The 18,988-nt window shown below is 42.3% G+C and overlaps 1 protein-coding gene and 1 long non-coding RNA gene across 3 annotated transcripts in view; one reads left to right on the forward strand and one right to left on the reverse strand.

Annotated features, from left to right (window-relative positions):
* Positions 1 to 15,957, reverse strand: part of LOC118367001 (uncharacterized) — a 149,918-nt gene extending 133,961 nt beyond the window's left edge. Inside the window, exons 1-2 of the long non-coding RNA XR_004822059.2 lie at positions 14,474 to 15,957; positions 13,169 to 14,067 (exon numbers count right to left, since the gene is read on the reverse strand). This is a non-coding gene — a long non-coding RNA (uncharacterized LOC118367001). The remainder of the gene's footprint in view (positions 1 to 13,168; positions 14,068 to 14,473) is intronic.
* The window catches only part of zeb2a (zinc finger E-box binding homeobox 2a), a 48,501-nt gene continuing 43,568 nt past the window's right edge, over positions 14,056 to 18,988 (forward strand). For both annotated transcript variants that reach the window (XM_035749902.2, XM_035749903.2), the window contains exons 1-2: positions 14,056 to 14,329; positions 15,964 to 16,128. In XM_035749902.2, coding sequence (XP_035605795.1) covers positions 16,056 to 16,128 — 73 coding nt within the window. In that variant the 5' untranslated portion in view covers positions 14,056 to 14,329; positions 15,964 to 16,055. The remainder of the gene's footprint in view (positions 14,330 to 15,963; positions 16,129 to 18,988) is intronic.

Genomic DNA, 18,988 nt, shown 5'->3' on the forward strand with positions numbered 1-18,988 from the left:
CGTTACCTTGCAGACGTATTGTGTACTGTTGCAGTCAGAGCAGTGGGGGGATGAGTCAACATTGACTGCTATAGTAAGACGGAAGGGTGGGAGGTAAAGCTTCATAGCACAATGTATCAGAGGTGCTGGGGCAATTTTCCACACAGAGATGTTTATCAAGCAAGAAATATAAAGCGAGAAGTCTAAGTCCCTTCGGTTTTGATTTGTCGTGTCAGTGACCTAGCACCCCGCTACCCCCTTCCAACTCTGTCTGCATTCTTTGTCTGCGGCTGCCAACGCAAACCTAAATCTCTCCCCCTGACACACTACCTACGTCTCCCTCTGTTTTCATGCCTTCTGTCTGCCTGCAAGATCCAAACTCGTCTCGTTCTTTTCACTTCATCTCCCTTTTTTTCCAAAGACACCAGGAATAATGCCTCCACAGAAATCTGAAGAAACAAAAACACATGAGCGGCAACAGGACGACTGCGAGTCACTCCCACACACGGCTTTAAAAAGGCCCATCTGACAGCATTTAGCAGAAGGGAGTGTACCTTTTCTAAAGAACACTTAGCAATAGTTCTAAGAATGTAAGAATGCATTCTCCCTCTGTAGTGGTTTCCTGGTTTTCTGAGTAAGGACACACTCAGTGTTCTCTTGTTCTTGCATTAAATTGTTCTTCCGGCTACAAAGATCAATTCTATAGGTTGACGAGCACAGATTGTAGGTTACTGTATGTGTTTAATGTAGGCCTACATTAAAGACAAGGGAGGACTGAGATTTACATAGCTTATAGGAGGTCATTTTATGCACCCTAAATGAGTAACGGGAACCTTTAAGGATACCTTAACATATTTTGATATCCTTCAGGGCCTGTTAAGGTCATATTCTGGTTGTATTGTCTAATAATTCTCAATCTCTCATTGCTTGTATCAAATACTTCAAACGCTAAGCTATAAAAGGTATACATGTCTCCCCTCTAGGCAAGGTACCATAACGATACAATTTTGCACAGTACGCTTGATATAATTTGGTCCCCTTACAGTTACAGTGAGATGACCAAAGACAGATAGAACTCCAAGCTGTTGCTGGGGAGTGTCCAAGAACAACAGGCGACGCAGTACACGACCCTGCCAGGACGTCCTGACCCAGCTCTCATTCCTGGGTAAACATCTAGAGCGCAAAAACCGAAAGGACCTAAAGAACAGTCCAAAAGTCACCCTGGAGTATTTTTGCATTGCTGCTAGAATGCTCGAAATATACATTTTGGTGAAGTTCTTGACCACGGTTCTTCCACATTGCTTGCTCTTTCCTTCAAGGATGGCCTGGTTGTTGGTGTCATCCACTGACTTTCAGTCAGTTGAAACTCAAAAGAGGCCAAGGATCCTTTCAACCACAGATCTAAATAGGTGACGACATTACTGTCCATCCACCTCCGTTGGACAATAAATGTGTGGCGTCTTGCTGAGTGGTAAAAGAATGACTATGACACTTTGACTGGAATTTCTATGAGGCCCCTGTGGAACGTTCGCTCTTTCAAGGTAAGTAATATGGATCAAGAAAAACAACCATAAAGGGAGTCCCCTAGGCTGCCTCTCCCTCCCACTCAAACCTCCCTAGTTACAGAGCTAGTTTACATTGGCTCAGGCTCTCTGGCTTTGGACTTAAGACGGAACACCTGACCTGTGATAGCTGGTAATCTTACTCTCTCAGAGATCTACCACCTACAGTATAGACCAGGCCAATGCCTGGTGATATCATCTGTTGCTTTATGCCTGTGTGGGTCTGAGACGGTTTCCAGGAGGACCTGGTTTTCATGGAGAGAATGGTTATCGTCTGTGTCAATACAACTCTCAGTAGCAGCCCCCATCAATGTTCCCTAGATGTTTTTTTTAGAACACTGAGGCTGTACACAATTTAAGTTAGTTTTAACAGTGGGCTAGTAGGCTACTATGGTTATCAAAAATAATGGAGAAAATGCGTCCCATAACATTTCACTTGGAAATAGCTGATCATTCAGCCTACAGTAGCAGCCAATGTGTGGAGTTCAATGTAGGTCTACATTCCATGATACTCTGGGAAAAAAACATGCAGGGCTTGACATTAACCTGTTTGTCCATTTGTCCTTCAGACAAGGAGGTGTCTGAAAATGTTGTTGTGTTGTTTGATGCAAGAAACCACTTTACAAAATAAAATGCATAATTACTCCCATACCATTATTTAAGAGAATCAGACAAATGATGGTGTACTCTGACCATTGGCTACTTAGCTTATTAAAGCCTGTCACACAATACAACACTGCCCCTTTAAGACAAAAAAAAGCTCTTTACCTGACTAGCTTTTCAAAGATGTCAAGAAATGCACACATTTTGTGCTCTTGTTGGAAGCAATCACTCCACAATTTCTGATTACAAAGAATCTATAACTGGGCAAATAACTCACTAAATAGCAATGGATATGAACAAAAGTACAAATGTGCACAGGTCGCTACATTTAGCTTTCTCTTTGATCTCTACTCAGGACCACTCATGCTGTAAAAACAGTCCAGTTCAAAGTGATGGCATAGATCCTACTGTAGTCAAAGCAATATAATTCTACTCCTATAAGTTCTGCCTACACCAAAATATCTTGCATAGTTTGTTTTGTTTCAGTATGTTCCGTTTAAAGTGGCTAACATTGTGTTGATTATATCACAATTCCCACAGTAAAGGGAAAAGTTGATAGTGTTAACTACAGTGCCTTGCAAAAGTATTCGGCCCCCTTGAACTTTGCGACCTTTTGCCACATTTCAGGCTTCAAACATAAAGATATAAAACTGTATTTTTTTGTGAAGAATCAACAACAAGTGGGACACAATCATGAAGTGGAACGACATTTATTGGATATTTCAAACTTTTTTAACAAATCAAAAACTGAAAAATTGGGCGTGCAAAATTATTCAGCCCCTTTACTTTCAGTGCAGCAAACTCTCTCCAGAAGTTCAGTGAAGATCTCCAATGTTGACCTAAATGACTAATGATTATAAATACAATCCACCTGTGTGTAATCAAGTCTCCGTATAAATGCACCTGCACTGTGATAGTCTCAGAGGTCCGTTAAAAGCGCAGAGAGCATCATGATGAACAAGGAACACACCAGGCAGGTCCGAGATACTGTTGTGAAGAAGTTTAAAGCCGGATTTGGATACAAAAAGATTTCCCAAGCTTTAAACATCCCAAGGAGCACTGTGCAACCGATTATATTGAAATGGAAGGAGTATCAGACCACTGCAAATCTACCAAGACCTGGCCGTCCCTCTAAACTTTCAGCTCATACAAGGAGAAGACTGATCAGAGATGCAGCCAAGAGGCCCATGATCACTCTGGATGAACTGCAGAGATCTACAGCTGAGGTGGGACACTCTGTCCATAGGACAACAATCAGTCGTATATTGCACAAATCTGGCCTTTATGGAAAAGTGGCAAGAATAAAGATATCCATAAAAAGTGTTGTTTAAAGTTTGCCACAAGCCACTTGGGAGACACACCAAACATGTGGAAGAAGGTGCTCTGGTCAGATGAAACCAAAATTGAACTTTTTGGCAACAATGCAAAACGTTATGTTTGGCGTAAAAGCAACACAGCCCTGAACACACCATCCCCACTGTCAAACATGGTGGTGGCAGCATCATGGTTTGGGCCTGCTTTTCTTCAGTAGGAACAGGGAAGATGGTTAAAATTGATGGGAAGATGGATGGAGCCAAATACAGGACCATTCTGGAAGAAAACCTGATGGAGTCTGCAAAAGAACTGAGACTGGGACGGAGATTTGTCTTCCAACAAGACAAAGATCCAAAACATAAAGCAAAATCTACAATGGAATGGTTCAAAAATAAACAGATCCATGTGTTAGAATGGCCAAGTCAAAGTCCAGACCTGAATCCAATCGAGAATCTGTGGAAAGAACTGAAAACTGCTGTTCACAAATGCTCTCCATCCGACCTCACTGAGCTCGAGCTGTTTTGCAAGGAGGAATGGGAAAAAATTTCAGTCTCTCGATGTGCAAAACTGATAGAGACATACCCCAAGCGACTTACAGCTGTAATCGCAGCAAAAGGTGGCGCTACAAAGTATTAACTTAAGGGGGCTGAATAATTTAGGTCAACATTGGATCATTCAGAGATCCTCACTGAACTTCTGGAGAGAGTTTGCTGCACTGAAAGTAAAGGGGCTGAATAATTTTGCACGTTTCAGTTTTTGATATGTTAAAAAAGTTTGAAATATCCAATAAATGTCGTTCCACTTCATGATTGTGTCCCACTTGTTGTTGATTCTTCACAAAAAAATACAGTTTTATATCTTTATGTTTGAAGCCTGAAATGTGGCAAAAGGTCGCAAAGTTCAAGGGGTCCGAAAACTTTCGCATGGCACTGTAACAGGGGAAAACTCTGAAACGTTGTGTGAAGTTCAATCTTGTGCTTCTCTGCACACGCTGATATTTCTTCTGCGCCGCAATCCTGGAGAGGGAACATTGTAGCCCATGTGTTTAATTGAATTTCAGCATTTTTACAAATATGCATTATTGAATAGGAGCCACTCACCTCAGCCACCACCCTCCATGTGTTTAATACCTGCCTGCCTATGAGTACTGTGATGTTGATGGATTCATGGATACTAAAGACACTTACCAGATGTAGGCTGTCTCTCACTAGGATTGTGAATGACCCACAAGTCATTATCCCATAGCCTACCTACCAATGCTAAGAGTACTCATGCAGTGCATACAATACACTGTATGGACATACTACACAGGAACAAGCTTTCTATGGCTGGCTTGTAAAATTGCTGCAAACGGCTGTTTTCAATTAGGACAGTTTGAAAGAAGTGGGCCGTACCCCAAGCGACTGAAAAAGACCGGGCCGTCGGACAGTAATCCAGTGACTCAAAGTTTAACAACTTCTTGACACGTAATTTCTCAGACATTATTAGGGGAGAAATACCTTTTACACCCAGGGGTCAAGGTTACGCAAATGCAGTAGGGGGCCTTGGCTCTGTAGTGCATGTAGTTACACACTGCTCCCAATTAAACATGTCGTACTACCATTAGCATCTGCCACAGCTCATCACCATTGTTAGCAGTTTGAGAGAAATTTGCCACCTTTAATGTGAAGCTGTATTGTCTTGGACAAGTGAGAGGAATCATTACCTCAAATGAGTTATCCCGTCCCTGTTAAGTTCAGACACAGACAGACAGTACGGAGAATACAGTTACACAGTGGAGGGGTGGTGGTCATTTGAAAAGAGAACACATAACATGGAGCCGAGGAGAGAGAGAGTGAGGGACTTGTGAAGGATTAAGTTGACCGGTGCTAGGGAGGGAACTGGGGAGGTGGGAGCTGCCAGGAAGAGGGTTGTAAACATCTGGGGCTGTGACAGCAGTGTTGACATTAACATGACCCACCACTGGCTCCTCCTAATCACTAAGTGGTACGCTGCATGTCGACTACCTGCTCACCTTCGTTTTTGCACAAAGACACACAGGTTTAGGATGTCTCTATCTACCTTTCTCCCCACTCTCTCGCTCTCTCTCTTTCTATCTCTCTCTCTCTATCTCTTACTCGCTCACCTATATCTCTCTCCCTCCCTCTTATTTCTTCAACGGGTACATTTACTAAAACAGAATTGAAAAAAACTACACATTGTAGATCCAGCTCTCCTTCTGTGTGTCCTGTTATGATTAGTTACCTCGTCCAGTTGTCGTAAGGACATGCTTCCTTTATGCTCAAGAGTGTAAGGACCTCTGCCAAAACATGAAGTGCTGCATTTATTGTGGTCACTGTGGAAAAGGTCAACTTACAGAGTTTATTGAATTATTTAAATCCAAACACGCTGACACTTGATCCGAGCTACAAACGGAATTTCCTAAGTACTTGAATGTGTGGTTAAACGAATCTATAGGCCTACCTTGATTCTACTTTCCTTGATGTACTGAAAAGGGATGCAAACTGCTATGCACTGTATACAGAAGGTGCAAAAACATTGATCAAATGTACCCAATATGTCCAGTTAGGTTATGTTTGAAAGATCAAGATTTTATGCAACATTTTAGACATCAATCCACAAATTCAGCCATCTTCCCCTCCTTTTAGATGCCACACATCAATAGTATCTCCCTCTTCCTCCTTCCCTCCATCGTTCCACAGAAGGGAGACATAACACAAAACACAGACGGGTGGGAAGCCTTGCTCTGCAGGCATCCTGCGAGGGCCTGGATTACAGAGAAGAAATGGAACTGTTCCTCCTCCGCTCCTCTCGCTTATCCCCCCTCTCCTCCCACTCACTCCTCTCCTTATCATGGCTTCCTGTGAATCTACCTGACAGGCCTTTCACAGGTACAGCTAATCCTCCCTCTGAGGGGAATACTCACTCCCATCCAGCAGCTCACACAGATCGAAAGTCAACCCTTTTTTTGTTGTGGCTGCTGTTTGTCGATTAAAGAAAAAACGCCTGGATGTTATTCTATAGAAAGGAGGTGATGAACCAGCTCAAATCCCCCTTTCCTCCATTCAATAGCATGGCAGGTCAGACTTACTGTGAACATGGATGGTGCAGTGTTCAAATAGTGTTTCCGTGTTGTAAAACCATGTGTATGATCAATGCCTGATCTGATGTGAACTTTCGAGGTATTGGTGGAGGTAGTGTGTGTATGTATGTTACCGTTGTGAAGTGTGTATTGAGTGTGTATTGAGTCAGTGTGTATTGAGCTTGTGCAGGTGCTGGTAGTGTTACGTGTCGGGCTGTGGAAGTGTTTGTATGATATGGTATGTGTGGCTTATACACAGCTTTTAGATGTTTGGAAAGGCACACACGTGCTCATTCCCCATGCTTCACCTCACATGGAGGATTGGACAGACAGGGGGCCGGAGACCGAGCTGCTTAACTCTGGCCCCCTACATTCCAACACCCTCATTCACTACTGATATGGCCCACTTTGTCTAACTATCATGCCTTGCATTCACTTCCTCCTTGAGCGAGCCTGTCCGATAACACCCTCTACCTCCTTACCCCGTCCGTCACACAGTCACTGACACGCACATGCACGCACAAACACACACAAACACAGACACACACACTCTGTGTCATCTGTGGGGGTTGACAGTTCTGTGTTCAGTAATCACTAGCCAGTCACATCCTCCTGGTTTCCTCCTCAGGTATCACCCCACCGCTTCCTCCCCAAGATTAGTTCCCCCTGTCCACTTCCTGTCCTTCGCCTTGGAGGGTTCATATAGCGGCTGGGAAAGCCTGTCAGGGCAGCGGCTGAAACTGGGGTTAGTTCTATATGGTCAGTTAAGCCTATATCTACTGAATATGAAGTGTGTGTCATCTTGCCGGCTTTTAAAGTTTCTCCCACAAATAAAGACTCACTGACACAGTGTGAGACACGCACACACTCACACTGACACTCGCACACACACACACACACACACACACACACACACACACACACACACACACACACACACACACACACACACACACACACACACACACACACACACACACACACACACACACACACACACACACACACACACACACACACACACACACACACACACACACACACATTACACTTTCCTACCCACAGTTTCTGTTCTGTCAAAGTCATGTCACTGCAAGATCCAGCACTCTTTAACAGAACTCCTGAGGGCATCATGACAGCCAAAAGGAAGTGCCAATGACCGCGACCGCCCCATGAGTATATTTAGTCCTGACCTGACAGCCCATCACTCTGACTGTAGAGCTGACAGGACCAAGTCTCACCGCCTTGTATGATTACCATTCACAGCCTCCTATAAGGCCTTGCTTTAGTAACATCAGTTTGGTGAAGATAGAACTGCTAAGACACTTAGATATCTATATGTGTCCTGTCCTATTTTCTTGAAAACATTTTAAATAAGATGACACTTGGAGTATGACAGAAAGGTTCCAGTATCAAGTTTCGGTATTGTAGGTTTATTACTTAATAGTAAGGCTGATTTACAATATGTGCAGAGTTCACAGGTCATGTGCGTCATAAATGCTCTACACATTGGGTTAACAGGATTTGTGGTTAAGACGGGCGTTGGTAATTAATACCTTCCAGTCAATGGTGACTGAGTCTAGACTCACAAACCTCTGATATCAACCTCTGTATTTCAGGTAAAGTGGTGGTGTGTTTCAGATGACTAGTGCCTGTGGCTCCTACTCCTCTGTGCCTCATACTCCCCAAGAGCAAATGTATTGACTTACTTTATTCAGTTTGTGTTTTTTTCCTCTCCTCTTTTCTGTTTCTATTCCTCTTTTGGAGTTTCAGCCACAGAGTAGTTCACAAATAGTCTATATTCTTCAAAGTCAGGACCTAAATTGAGGCAAAGCTACATTTTTGGGGAGCTAACCTCTTTCTAACTCCTTCCATATAGGTTTTCTGCATGATGGCTAGAGATCATTGAATGTTTCAGGTGATTCAGAGACTTTCCATGGGTGGCATCATGCCTAATCATTCAGTAAAAAGCTGTCCTGTTCAGAATCAGGCTCATACTCAGTGTAACCAAAGCTATCATCACTATTCTCTGTCTGTCAAATACCTTGTCACAGCAACAACAAAAATTCCAGTAGACTATTCACAGCTCTTATGCTCCAACTCTTGTGTAGGAGACAGGATTAACCGCCAAGGTGGATAACCACCCTGTTGGGAGGTGTGTGTTTGTGTGTGTGTGTTTGCGCGTGCCTATGTGTGCGTGCGTCCTACTTGCTTTGCACGTCTGAGTGACACCACATGGCACTGATCAAAGGGGCTTCCTTGATGATGAAACTGTAACAGGTGTGCACATGCACGCCAGACTAACCTAGGCAATAACCTATCTTGACAGGTGCTGCAGTCTATGTTTCATGTTTCACTATCCACCCCTGTGCACGTGATTTAAGTCACTGACCCAAAGTGTCCCTCCGACCACTGCCCAGACAGCCATCCGAAGATGGTAATGGCTGTAAAGGTACACTAATCTCTGATGGTAACATTCGGCTTACCTTAATTTGTTTTTTTGGGGTGGGGGATGTTGTATTAGGAAAGAAGGTGGGGGTTGATGATGGGGAGGGGGGTGGGGAGGTTAGGGGGAATTACACTAATCAGTTCAAGGCCCTCACTCCCGTACATATAAAACTTCCCATTAGGCTTAGAGCATCATAGCTCACCAGCCTGCTCCCCAGGGGCCTCACATCTGGCTGTCAATTAAGGCCTAAATCCTCCACACAGCACTAAACTGCAAGGTAGGAATTGAAAAAAGGGAGGAACAGGGGGAGGAGGCTGCAGTGGTGGAGGGAGGGGTCTTTAGGAGAGGGTGAGGGCTGGCAATGGGAGGTGAGGATTTAGGGGTGGGGAGGCAGGGGATTGAGAGTAAGCCATCCCCAAAAATATTCTCAACACATGAGGGCAGCGTAGAAGCATTCAGAGCAGTTGAGGGTATACAGGGACCTGTGACGGACAGGGGAAACCTCACTAGACCCATTCAGTTACTATGCACCAATTACCTGTAAATACCTAACAGATTTGATGAAGAACACAATTAGTGTCATAAGAAGGGTCCTTGCTCCTGGGGGGATAAATAAGGTTACATTTTATCGAATTGAGAAACTCATCTTTTGGGGCAGTGACAGGTTTTTCAAGGCCACCATCGGCCTAGGCCGGCTTTGACAAATACAGTATTTTGGTAACGAGAGACTGAAAAGCCACAGCTAATCGCTGAGGACAGGGCTTTCTAGTCGAGACAGATCTATGCCTCTATAGTTAATAAGGGCATAATGTCACCAAGAATTTAGAGCTTTGCGGCATATATAAAAACAAGTTAAGATACACAAAACCCAAGTACACAAGCCCTGGCTGTGAAAAATTAAGATTTCATTTTTAGTCTATCAGATAGCGATGCATTCCATTCCATCTAATCAATGAACGACTAGTCACGAAATGTCTCTGAAAAACTCAAATGATTTGTTTCACAGTTGCCTCAGCAAATTGACAACATGTACCCGTATTTGAAACATGCTGGTCATCTGTAATTGCTGCAGCATTCCATCCTTTTTATAAAATAAAAGGAGGCCTCTAACAGGAGGCGCCAGGGTCCATGGACCATGCCGAGCTTGGCAGGAGATCAAACCAAATGTTGCTGTGACACTGGTAGAGACACAAGCACCTACTTGTTTAGACAGGGCTTAATGAACGGGCCAGGGAGGGCAGGGAGAGATGGCCGGGTTGGTAGAGGGAGAATGGGACAACAAAAAGCTGGGCTTATCTGACCCCTTGGGATTTTGATTACCTTGACAAAAAAACTGCACAGGGCAGAACTAACTATGATTCACCATAGCAATATCCTAAAATCCAATGTTTTCGTACAGTATAAACTATCATTGCCTTTAGGAATTAAACATGGTCAGTCTAAAATAGTGGTTTTGAACAAAAATAGATTCTAGTGACTTTAATGTCAAATATATACATTTCACAATGCAACAACACAATTGTGTGAACCAGGGTGTAAACTAACCAGGTACATGACCATATAATCCCGAGGTTCCATGAAGTAAACTAACACTGTGGTGAATCATGGAGTTAAGTGAAAGCTCCTCCCGTTTGTGGTTGTGTGTCACATGTTTTAATCACTGGGCGGTCAAAAGGTAAACAGAGATCCACCCACAGCATAACACCGTCAGACTGAACGTGGCCTCTGTCAGAGGGAGGTCAGGGGGTAGCCTTCCATGTATTCCATGCCTCTGAGAAGTCACTTGAACATATACACTAGGCCAGACAAGACACATGTACAGTATATATAGGTCAGGGATGCAGTCTGTATCTCCCAGTTCAGATCAGACAACGCCAGTATGCTAGGAGAGGTATTGGAGATCTCCTGTCCTAAATCCTCTCTACCGAAGACCTTTCCCTCCCCGGCCTGGTTCATTTCCAGGCCTCAATATTAATCTGTCGCCCCTCCCACATCCAGGATTAGACCCCCTCTCCCCCTCCCTTACTCCCCTTCTCCTCTCCCGCTCTCCTCCTCCTCTCCCCCGGTCTTTATTCTACCCCTCTATTTTCAATTTACACTGGTATTACACAGATATAGACTCAGATTAGTGATGTGTTTATGTTGACAGCAGACGCTGGATTAGGTCATTCATGGGGGGCAAGAGGAAGGGCGGTTATGGGCGACAGGTAGCCTAGCGGTTAGACCGTTGGGCCAGTAACCGAAAGATCACTGGTTCAAATACCCGAGCCGATAAGGTGAAAAATCTGTTGATGTGCCCTTAAGGAAGGAACTTAACCCCATAACTTGCTCAAGGGGAGCTGTACTGCTATGGCTGTAAAACAACACATTTCACTGCATCTATCCATTGTATGTGACAATAACACATTTATTATGGGGAAGGGGGAGGTCCAAAGGACTATTGAGGCCGTCATGTCCATATAAAATCACTATCACATAAGAATACATTGGCCAATGACTTCAATAATGATAGTTGCTGAGTGAACTGCAGCTAGTTTATCTAGCAGTTTATCAGACAACATTTGTTGTGTCGTTGATGGAAGTTGTTTGCTGTTGGATGCCAGTGGGCAACATTCCGATGCTGAACCACGTCAGAGAGAACAGCCTTGTGGGTGCTCAATGTCTAGCTGGCATTTTGACGTGACAAGTTCAACCAATTTACATAGTGATAACCGTACTGCAAATGCACTGAACATCTTCACTTCATGAAATACATGCAGAATGCTAAAATACAAAACAGTAGAGTTTATACCACATCATTTATCAAAATCAGAGTGACCGCTTAAACACGTGAGAATAAATAAATGACAACAGCTTCTTTAACAGGCTGAACTGAGGTGAGTGTAACAATGTATTTTCTCCTATATTTTTTTGTATTGTGGAATTTAAATATCAATGTTGCTAGGACATTAACTGTAAGTCACCCTGGCTGTTTCATATCGGCCTGTAAAAAAAGAGGAATGATTAGTGGACATGATTCTCAGTTGCTCAACACATACACTTTCCAGATCCCTCTTTCACCTATTAATGTCAATGACATCCATTGGCCTCTAATCTTCCCCCTCAACTGTATCTCTCCCATGTTGCAATAAGACCTCTTGAGCAACATTAGGTTTCTATCTATTTCCCTCTGTGTGTGTGTGTGTGTGTGTGTGTGTGTGTGTGTGTGTGTGTGTGTGTGTGTGTGTGTGTGTGTGTGTGTGTGTGTGTGTGTGTGTGTGTGTGTGTGTGTGTGTGTGTGTGTGTGTGTGTGTGTGTGTGTGTGTGTGTGTGTGTGTGTGGCAGCTCACATCGTCAGGGTATGACAAACCTTTCCTCAGGTTCGTGGGGTGACTGAGGCTCTCATTTCCCTTTTATTTTTCCTAGAACTTCAGGTGGTTCTACATAAAGACTTATCAGACACTCCAAATAAGCCACAGACAGCAATTCAGCTTTATGCAGCTTCAAGTCTCATATTATAAAATATCTGTTTGTTATTTTCTTCCCAAAAGCAGTATGCTATGAGTGACAAAACTTAGCCATTAAATGTACTTTCAAAGGTCACAAAAAAAAACATTTGAATAAAATGATAGATACATTTTTTAACACTGAAAAAAATCACAATAAGGAGATTATGGTTTTAAAATAAATATGTTTATCCATTTTCAAAATCAACCATGTTAGTGGAAATGTCAGTTTGATAATGGGAGTAGGCCTATATGCTATTCTACATGATCAAATGCTAATTGGAGGACTCTTTATGGAACATACTTTGGTCATAAAACGTTGTTCTTGCTCTACACAAGAAGAGAAGATGCCCCACTGACAGTCGATTTCTTAATGCCCAAAGCACTCCGGTATCGAAGTCTGTAATCTCATTTCATGCCATTTTAACAGACGTAGAGACAAAAAAAAGGGGGAGTTACTGGGCGCAACTGTTTGCACCTCACCTCTGTGCACCTCTAGATTGGGCCTATTTACAAACGTATTAGAAACTATACTATACTTTTATCAATTATAGACTTATTATATATATATTTATATGCTTATGACATTTGATTAAGATGATAATAATAATAGTTAATAGCCCAATAATAATAATAATAAATATAACGTTATTATTGTTAATAACTTAAAAATAACCATAGATCTCAAAATTACCTGATAACCTGCCATCTTGATCAAGTTTCCATATTCCTGGTTTCGTATGAGCTCCATTCAAATCCAAATGGCTTTGAGTGGGTTCATCATATAGCCGCTTCCATCCATTTGTGAACTTATCATCCATCCATCCAGAAAATAAATATATACTGAGAAGGGAGGGGAATAGCCTACTTTACCAACCACAAACCATTTGTGGTAGTTACTCTCCGCTGCACATGACTGACTGGAGCCTACAAGTGATGATGATTTTTTTATTTTTAACTATGATAAACATGAAACATAATAAAAAAAAGCACGATATAGTATGATATGCATATTTGCAGGTTGTAAATTACGCCTTTGCCGCAGCGTGTTTAGTTAATGCCAGTGAGAGCCCGGTAGAAAAATATGTCTGCATCTTCCCCCTTTCGTTTTTGTACAATAAATACAATGCGGAATGGCACAGAAGGATTTTCAATGTGAATATACAGTCACTAAGTCAAGATAAAAAGGCAGAGGTCGGCTACCTATCCGCTGTTGTGCCTCTGGATACACGCAGGAAGGGAACTATATGTACAGGTAAACTACCTGTGCGCTCCAATCAGGTACTTCGGCGCCCCTTTCACAGATTTGACTGATATGCCAGTATGGACAGTGCCTGTCGCCGAATTATAAAGATCTTCTCTCTCACTGCAATTACAGTGCTGTTTTATTTCATTTGTGATGTCGCTATTGGAAGTCTGCTTCGTGGGTAATTCCTCTAACCTTTGACTCAAAGCATAGCCTACAAATGATAAATGTAATCTCAAGGGAGACAACAACTTGATCACGTTCTTCTCCAAACGACGCTCACACACATACTCCTCAATTATCCCTCCGCGTGAAGATAGGTGGCGTGTTAAGGGGTCCGGCGCCTTCTACATTGCAGGAAAAGAAAGAGAGCGAAAAAATGTCATTAGAAGAGGCGTAACACGTCAGTGCGCGTCCCCAGGTCTGTTTCGTGAAGTGGCTGAAAGAGATCAGTCCTAACCTGCCCATCAGGAATAACGGTCCCTCGTCAAGCTATTTTCAAGGCTTATTCCCAGTTATTTTCTTTGGATCCACGACGCACCACTTTACCATTTCTCTTTGACGTTCTGTCTTCTAACCAGCTGTTTGAAGGATCACACTGACACTCTGGTAGGTGTATTTTACCACATTGTCATTTTTACAGCAGTTTCTGACTGTGAAACTTCAACATCTATGTGGTTGAGGTAGCTATGGCATGCAGGTACCTCAGGTATCCGTGCGCTGTTGCGCAATTATAAAAGTTGGACCACTTACCTGAGCAGGTGAGAAAGGTCCGTGCTGCTCCAGGAGTGGGTAGAGCGCTGTAGGTACCTGCGTCAACTGTACTCTGATGCTATCTTTATCCCGGTGTCCTTTCCGGGGAATCGAAATGTATTCGATGTTATTCGTTCCTATTCCTTTTGGTAGGAAACGGACGTAGGCTATTCCCGTTGGTTTGCCATCCATCTTATTTGTACATTTTATGTATAGCCTTCTATTAGATGGAGCAACATTGTTTTTTTAATCCACATTCCAAATGTGAACATCTCCTATTCTGCGTAGCTGGGGTTTGTGCAGTGACCACAGACATCCGCACTATTGTGTGTGTTGTAGCCTATGTGTGTGTTCACTACTGGTGCAAATGCCAAAGCCTTGTGAAAAAAATGCGATGCGGTGGCAACATTTCCACATTTAAATCTTTAAACTAGGAGATCCTCGTCTGGGCTGTGTTTCAACCATTCTACTTCAATTGATTTTCCTCGTAAATGTACAATATAAAGCTTTTCCATGTGGGGCAGTAGCCTATTCCGTGTGTTGTCGTGTAAATGTTGGTGACTGTGTGTGTGTTTGTTTTCTCCTTCGCTTCGCTACCGTTTTAATACAAACTCCACTAACACCACGTCCCTACATTTTACACAACATTTGAATGTGGGCCATGGACAGGCTGATTCTCATTTTTATCAATCAGTTTGGATGGTAGATTAAATACATCTTAACATGAATTTCTTATAAAAGGGAAGTTTGTCTATTTCCCCACATTTTAAGATTGCACAATTTAGCACGTTTTATTCTTGCTGAATCTTTATCATGAATGGCCTATCAAAATGATTCGCTTTTTACAGAATATTAACACTCATAAACATAGCTTGCAGAAAGGGAAACTAAACTCTAAATGACTGAGATTACCTATGGGCGAGAAAAGGATGTAACATATTATGGCTTATAGTTCTTTGGTTAAGTTTGACATTTTAGTGATTAAAAACTGAACCAATGGGATAGATTTCAGTTTGGAGATGACAGCAAAGTGGCTTTTGACTGACAGTAGGGGAAGCCGTCACAATCCCTAAACGTCATCAACAAGGCTCAAGTTTATGTGAAAGTTCAGTAAACTTAAACAAAAAGGTACACCTATTTTTTTTTGTGACTTCATACAATAATCGACCTTAGTGGTAATGTATGCCTTAGCTTTCAGTCATCCTTGTAAGCTATCGAATGTGTCTGCCTGTCTGTCTGTCCTCCTCCTTCTGCTCGGTTCATTGACGCTCTGCCGGATTAGAGACATATCAACAGATCAGGCGACGGCGGACGCAGTAGCCTACGATCCTACTCAATATCACTCTCCTGGACTCTTTCTTTACACATATGGAGTTTCATTGAAGACTTTAGAGTGAATTTTAACTTTTATATGTCGTGCCCCTGTGGTTGAACAGGATCCATACAGTCATCTTGTCCCAACATTTGTCGCCGTTTTGTTTGGTTATTAGATACCAACCAGAGCCTGCCTGTGTGCTGCTGATTGAAGGAGCCGAGCCCATGCGGAGCGCATGCCATCTGACCTAGCCTACTCGTCTTATCAATGAAGCAGGAGATCATGGCGGAGGGTCCCCGGTGTAAGAGGCGAAAACAATCCAACCCACAAAGAAAGAACGGTAAGAACATTTTCAAAGTAAATGAAAAGGACAGTTCCGGAACATTTGTATGTTTTGCCACCAGTCATATGCGGGACATCCCGCGCGCTGTCTCCTTCCACAGTGCAATTAGGCTACATTCAGTGTAAGCGTTGTGAAGAGGGTAGGCTGCGTAAAAGTAGCCTACATGTTGTTGTAGTTTTGAATTTCATCCATATGAAAAGCATTTTAATGTTTATTTTGAATGAGATGATGAACACTAAAGTAGACTATCAAAAGTCTGGACTGTGCGAGAAAGGGACTTCAGAATGAGGCTCGAATAGCGGTTCAGTGAGATAGTGCCATTATCTAGCAGACATGCAGGAAAACCGTTATATGGGTAGGAGCGCTTCTCGTAGGCTATGAACTGGAGATTTTGGGAAAACCTGTGGATTATGTAGAAATTGCATTGTTTTGGTAACGTTTGTGTGATTATGAAGGAAATGGGCTTTATCTCACGTTTATTCAACGCTGTTTCATTGCTGTGTATATTGTGTTGTGCTGTGTGTATTGTGTTGTGTTGTGCCATCATTGCCATTCAGACTTGGTGTCTTTACAGACACTTACCACGTATTAGTTATTATAGGTTGTCAAATTGGAGATCAAGGTCTTGAAATGGTCATTATACGTGAGTCACAGTTTCTGAATGTTACATTTGTTGTTTGTTCTGATGCGGCGCGTCACAAAGGCTGCAGCACTAAACGCAACACAACTCATAGGCAAGCTCACAGACTGTATCACACAAAAGTATCCGAGTGCATTTCTGTTATTATCGAACAGTTACTTGAGAATTGAGTTATGTAGTTATGTGTTACAACGTTTATTTTCGTTTTTAACGATTATGTCAGGGGGAAAGCAACAGAGAAAATGGGATATAAAAAACTCCTGAGTTTTGTGTAGCCTAGGAGTTGTGACAGGGATTTTGCGAGGAGGGCATCCCTTTGACGTTTCGGCCATGTGTGTTATGTAAAGTTTTATTTAATGTCAATGTTGAACTGAAGTCGGTTTTGTTGTTACTTTAATATCACATGATATTACATGTTTGGTGTTAATTATCACAGTGTCTTGTTTTATTTGTTTGTTTGTTGTAGACGTAGGCTATTGTAAACATATATTTTTTAATAAATCTTTGCATTTAAATGACAGTGTATTTTGAACAATTTTCAGTCGACTTCTCGTGGTTATTCGTTTTTATTCGTTCACTGATTGAGTGAAATCAGTAGGTTGTTCAGGGTCTTTACTGCTCTCAAGCACGTTTCTGATCAACAAAGGCAAAGTGAAGTATTGCTGCTCTCTAACTGCACCTTGGTGTTTGTAAGGACCACGATGAGAAGTGAATTTTACAATTGAAATGGTATAGATTGAATTTCAAAGACCATTCAGCAAATATGGGCAAACATAACGAAAAAAAGTCTTGTTGACGAGTTGACATTTGTTTAACAGAAAACGTATTTATTTAACCAACCTCTTTAGATAGTTTGGAAGCGTTTTTCACCGGCTTACGTCTCGTCAGAGGCTCAACAACGGAGGCCTTCTGTTACTGTTGCTCCTCCCAGATGTTCACTTTTATTATTGATCATTTTATTGAGGAAATGTTTGCGCACCAATTCCCAATTTTTCGCGGATTGATTCTTCCTTGTGGGCGAATTTTATAGCCTATATCTTCTTATGCAATTAGTTATTTTGAATATGCTCGTGTTTGCCTTACAGTCCGCTGGATAGGCCCATATTGTCTATGTAAGACTTTTAATTGTGTGGTTTAAGGCAACAACAAAAGGACATGTGGGCCCACAGTTTTGGTCTGGTGTAAATGTATGTTATCCAGAATGTCAACTTTTAATTCATAAGACTGAAAGTCTACTACAACTCATGTGTGCCTGAATATACTTTTTGCCTGAGGCCAACTTTCACTCCGATGCAGTAGACTATTCCTATAGGAATATCTATAAGGCCTGATGGGTCTTGTTATGTGACCTATGCATTTTATTAACGCAAATAGAGAAACGGAGCACCAGAATATACAGGTTGTGAGGTGATGTGTTTTTGTTTGATTATAGATTTTTTTCATGATCCTCATATTTTAATTCGAAATATGCTCGATCATTATGTAAATGCTATTAACCCTTTGTTGGAATTGTCCACATATTGTCTGTTGCATGTATATATACACTATGACAGTTTATTGTGTTTATGCCTATACTTCTATTCTCCCCCCTCCCCAAACACATCTCCCCCTACTCTGCCACTCTCGGGTCCCAATGGGAGGTCACATTAGGCCCTGTGTAACTCGATACGCGCAGCCTGCGCAGCTTTGTTGCAGTTCGCAGTCCCCCCGCTGGTGCTATAGGCTACGTCACATCCAGCTGTGAGGGCTCGTTCGGTTGTGTGAGCGCAGCTGTCAAAAGCGCTCCCTTAACCTCACCAGCCAGTAAAGTTAAAATAGTCTCTTTTTCTGTTTTTCTTTAAAAGAAAATGGCCACTATTTCAGCTTTCAAAGCCACTCGCCATTAACCAAATTGGTGTACTAAAGTGTGTACGGTTTCAAAATAATTTAGCCTATGATCAAATACCTAATAAACTGGACACAAACCTTGTTTGATTAAATCAGAAGAGTAGGTCCCAGCAGTGTCTTCTGTTATGGTCCTGCTACCCCGACTTAGAGTTATAAGCGGTTAAATACATTGGTTCCTCTCTGGGTTATGACAACATTCAAATGAAGGCATGGTTTGTATAGCTGTCATAGCCAGTAGGCTAGTGGGTCCATAACTGTCTCAAGACAATGGGTTTTCATTGGAAGTGTGTCTCATTTACATGCTCCTATCATCAGCAGTGAGCAGTGTCA

Source organism: Oncorhynchus keta, chromosome 34 (genome assembly GCF_023373465.1).
Source record: "Oncorhynchus keta strain PuntledgeMale-10-30-2019 chromosome 34, Oket_V2, whole genome shotgun sequence".
Lineage (NCBI taxonomy): Eukaryota > Metazoa > Chordata > Actinopteri > Salmoniformes > Salmonidae > Oncorhynchus > Oncorhynchus keta.